The sequence below is a fragment of the Sinocyclocheilus grahami genome, unplaced genomic scaffold, assembly GCF_001515645.1.
Source record: "Sinocyclocheilus grahami isolate Dianchi unplaced genomic scaffold, SAMN03320097.WGS_v1.1 scaffold616.1, whole genome shotgun sequence".
Classification (NCBI taxonomy): domain Eukaryota; kingdom Metazoa; phylum Chordata; class Actinopteri; order Cypriniformes; family Cyprinidae; genus Sinocyclocheilus; species Sinocyclocheilus grahami.
The window spans coordinates 52,373-54,891 of record NW_015505795.1 but is presented as its reverse complement, the minus strand read 5'-3'; the positions used below and the strand labels follow the sequence as shown (position 1 = coordinate 54,891).

General features: G+C 35.7%; 1 protein-coding gene across 1 annotated transcript; it reads right to left on the bottom strand.

Annotated features, from left to right (window-relative positions):
- Positions 1 to 493: 493 nt before the first annotated feature.
- On the bottom strand, positions 494 to 2,519 carry pkz (protein kinase containing Z-DNA binding domains). The gene is made up of 6 exons (XM_016241251.1): positions 2,508 to 2,519; positions 1,472 to 1,655; positions 1,252 to 1,389; positions 953 to 1,054; positions 779 to 841; positions 494 to 692 (listed from the first exon to the last, which is right to left on the bottom strand). Exons 2-6 carry the CDS (start codon positions 1,628 to 1,630, stop codon positions 567 to 569), a joined length of 588 nt encoding a protein of 195 aa, XP_016096737.1. The 5' UTR covers positions 1,631 to 1,655; positions 2,508 to 2,519; the 3' UTR covers positions 494 to 566.

Sequence of the window (2,519 nt, the reverse complement as noted above, 5' to 3'; positions counted from 1 at the left end):
AAAAACTTCTCCAGCTTTTCTTTTACGTCTTTTGCATGTGGCCTGCGCTCTGGTGAATACGACAACATCTTCATGATGAATTTACTCTGAAAAAGAAGCATAATAGAGTTTTAGGCTAAACTCGGTCCAATCAATATTTATCAGAAGGTAAAAAAAAAGTTCCTTACCTCAGTTTGACAACTATCACTGAACCCTTCTGGAAACCTTTGATCTCTCAGATCCGGCCACAGCTGTGCAACGTCGAAAAATAAATAAAAAATCACTTAAAAATTAAAAGAATTGTTCCTTTTTTTTGTTTGTTTTTGTTTATTCATCAGAACAGATTTGGAGAAATGTAGCATTGCATCAGTGTCTCACTGCAAGTGAATGGGTGCCGTCAGAATGAGAGTCCAAACAGCTGATAAAAACATCACAATAATCCACAGCACTCCAGTCCATCAGTGAACATCTGGAGAAGACAAAAGCTGAAACACATCCAGCATTAAGAGTCAGAAGTACTCTGTGGTAGTTCATTATTCTGAAAGGACCTGACCAAACTGCTGAGACGGTTTCTATGCACAAACATCTCAGATGGTTTTCTGGCTTAACACATTCTGATCCAGATGGAAAAACTTCTCCAGCTTTTCTTTTACGTCTTTTGCATGTGGCCTGTGCTCTGGTGAATACGACAACATCTTCATGATGAATTTACTCTGAAAAAGAAGCATAATAAAGGGCTATATTATAGGCTAAACTCGGTCCAATCAATATTTATCAGAAGGTAAATCAAGTTCCTTACCTCAGTCGAAAAACTCTGACTGAAACCTTTTGGAAACCTTTGATTTTTCAGGTCTTTCCACAGCTGCAATGGCAAGACAGACAGAGTGAATGAATTAAAGATTTTGTTTTTGTAAATGTCTGTAAAGACATTGAATACAGTCTCTACTGATGACTATCATCAAAGACTACTGACCTTCTCTCTTTCCATACCAGTAGATATTTTCCAGAGCATCTCAAACCATACGAGTCCCAGGGGAAAAATGTCTGTTTTTTCATCATAATTCTTCTCATTTTCCTGAAGTAAACAATGTTTTTAATTTTATTAGTATTTATTTATTTTCTTATTTATTCATTCATTCAATGTTTTGCAAATACAATACACTAAATACATTTTTACAAATCTAACTGTAAAATATAAAACTGTAAATGTAGTTCTTGGGTTATTTATGAGCATAAAGGACCCTAAGCTGTAAAGCAATAAAAATGCATCACCTGTTCAGGACTCATATAAGATGGTGTTCCTCTGTTTGACCTCTCTACAGGGTCACCATTTTGATCCGTCTGAGCCGCCACCAGCCCAAAGTCTCCGATCTTCACTTTACCATCAGCACCAAACAGTATGTTATCAGGCTAAAAGGAAAGAACACACGGGTAAAATGCTCATTTGTTTAAATGTAAGTTTAGTTGGCTCCCAGCAACAAATATGAAATACCTTCAAGTCTCTGTGGATGAGCTTGTTTGCGTGGATGTATTCCACTCCAGTGATAATTTCATAAAATATTTTATGGATTTCCACTATGATTCTTTGTTTTTCCATAAAATTTCTCGCCTTTATCCAATCAGTCAGTGTTCCTCCCTTGCAGAACTCCATCTGAATAAATAAGTATGTCCTGCTGCTGAAATAAGAGTCACACGGGTCAACATTTAACATTGCAATGCACGGTATTGTCCTAAATGTGTCATATTATGCTTTTTTTTCAAATTATATTTAAATGTAAATACATCTTAGATTTATGCTGACAAAATGTAGAAATAAATCACTTCCATGACCATGTGATTTGCTGCTGTGCCTCTTTGGATGTGAAATGACTAACAGCTTTTCTTCAGGGTTTGACATTTGGCTTTATACTGTAGTGTTTAAACCGCTCTACCCTTCAATAACAGCCGCTTTCATCACATTATGCCAGATTCATAATTCAGATTAAATGTGCAATTATTCAGATCAGACGGAAATGCACAGGGAATTATTTTTTATTTTTTTTTGTCAAAATAAACCATTTCTAACACTGTTATTCTTCAGAGGAAAATGCAGTTTGGGGCATTTTTGGACCTATTTAAAAGTTACAGTAAAATATAATCTGTTTTTTCCAAAAGAGCAAAGAAAAGTTGATTCCTCATTATACGAGCCCTTTAAACAATGTAGTTGTAGTGCCATAAATTTCCATCAAAGAAATAAACTCACTGATTTGAGTCTAAACAGTCAGTTCTGTTGTTTCCCGAGGGCTCAGCAGCAGCGGATGCTGATCTGAGAACAGACCCAGTTACAGTTACATTTACATTCATGCATTTGACAGATACTTTTAACCAAAGGGACTTAAAGTACATTAGGGCTACATTTTATTAGCAGATGCATCTGCTGGGAATAAAACCCTTGATAGTTGACACACTGTATTACTAGTTTACCCTTAAAGATAATTAAAGGAATTAAAGGGATAGTTAAAATGTAAATGTGAAGTTTATCTGCTTACCCCCAGGACAGC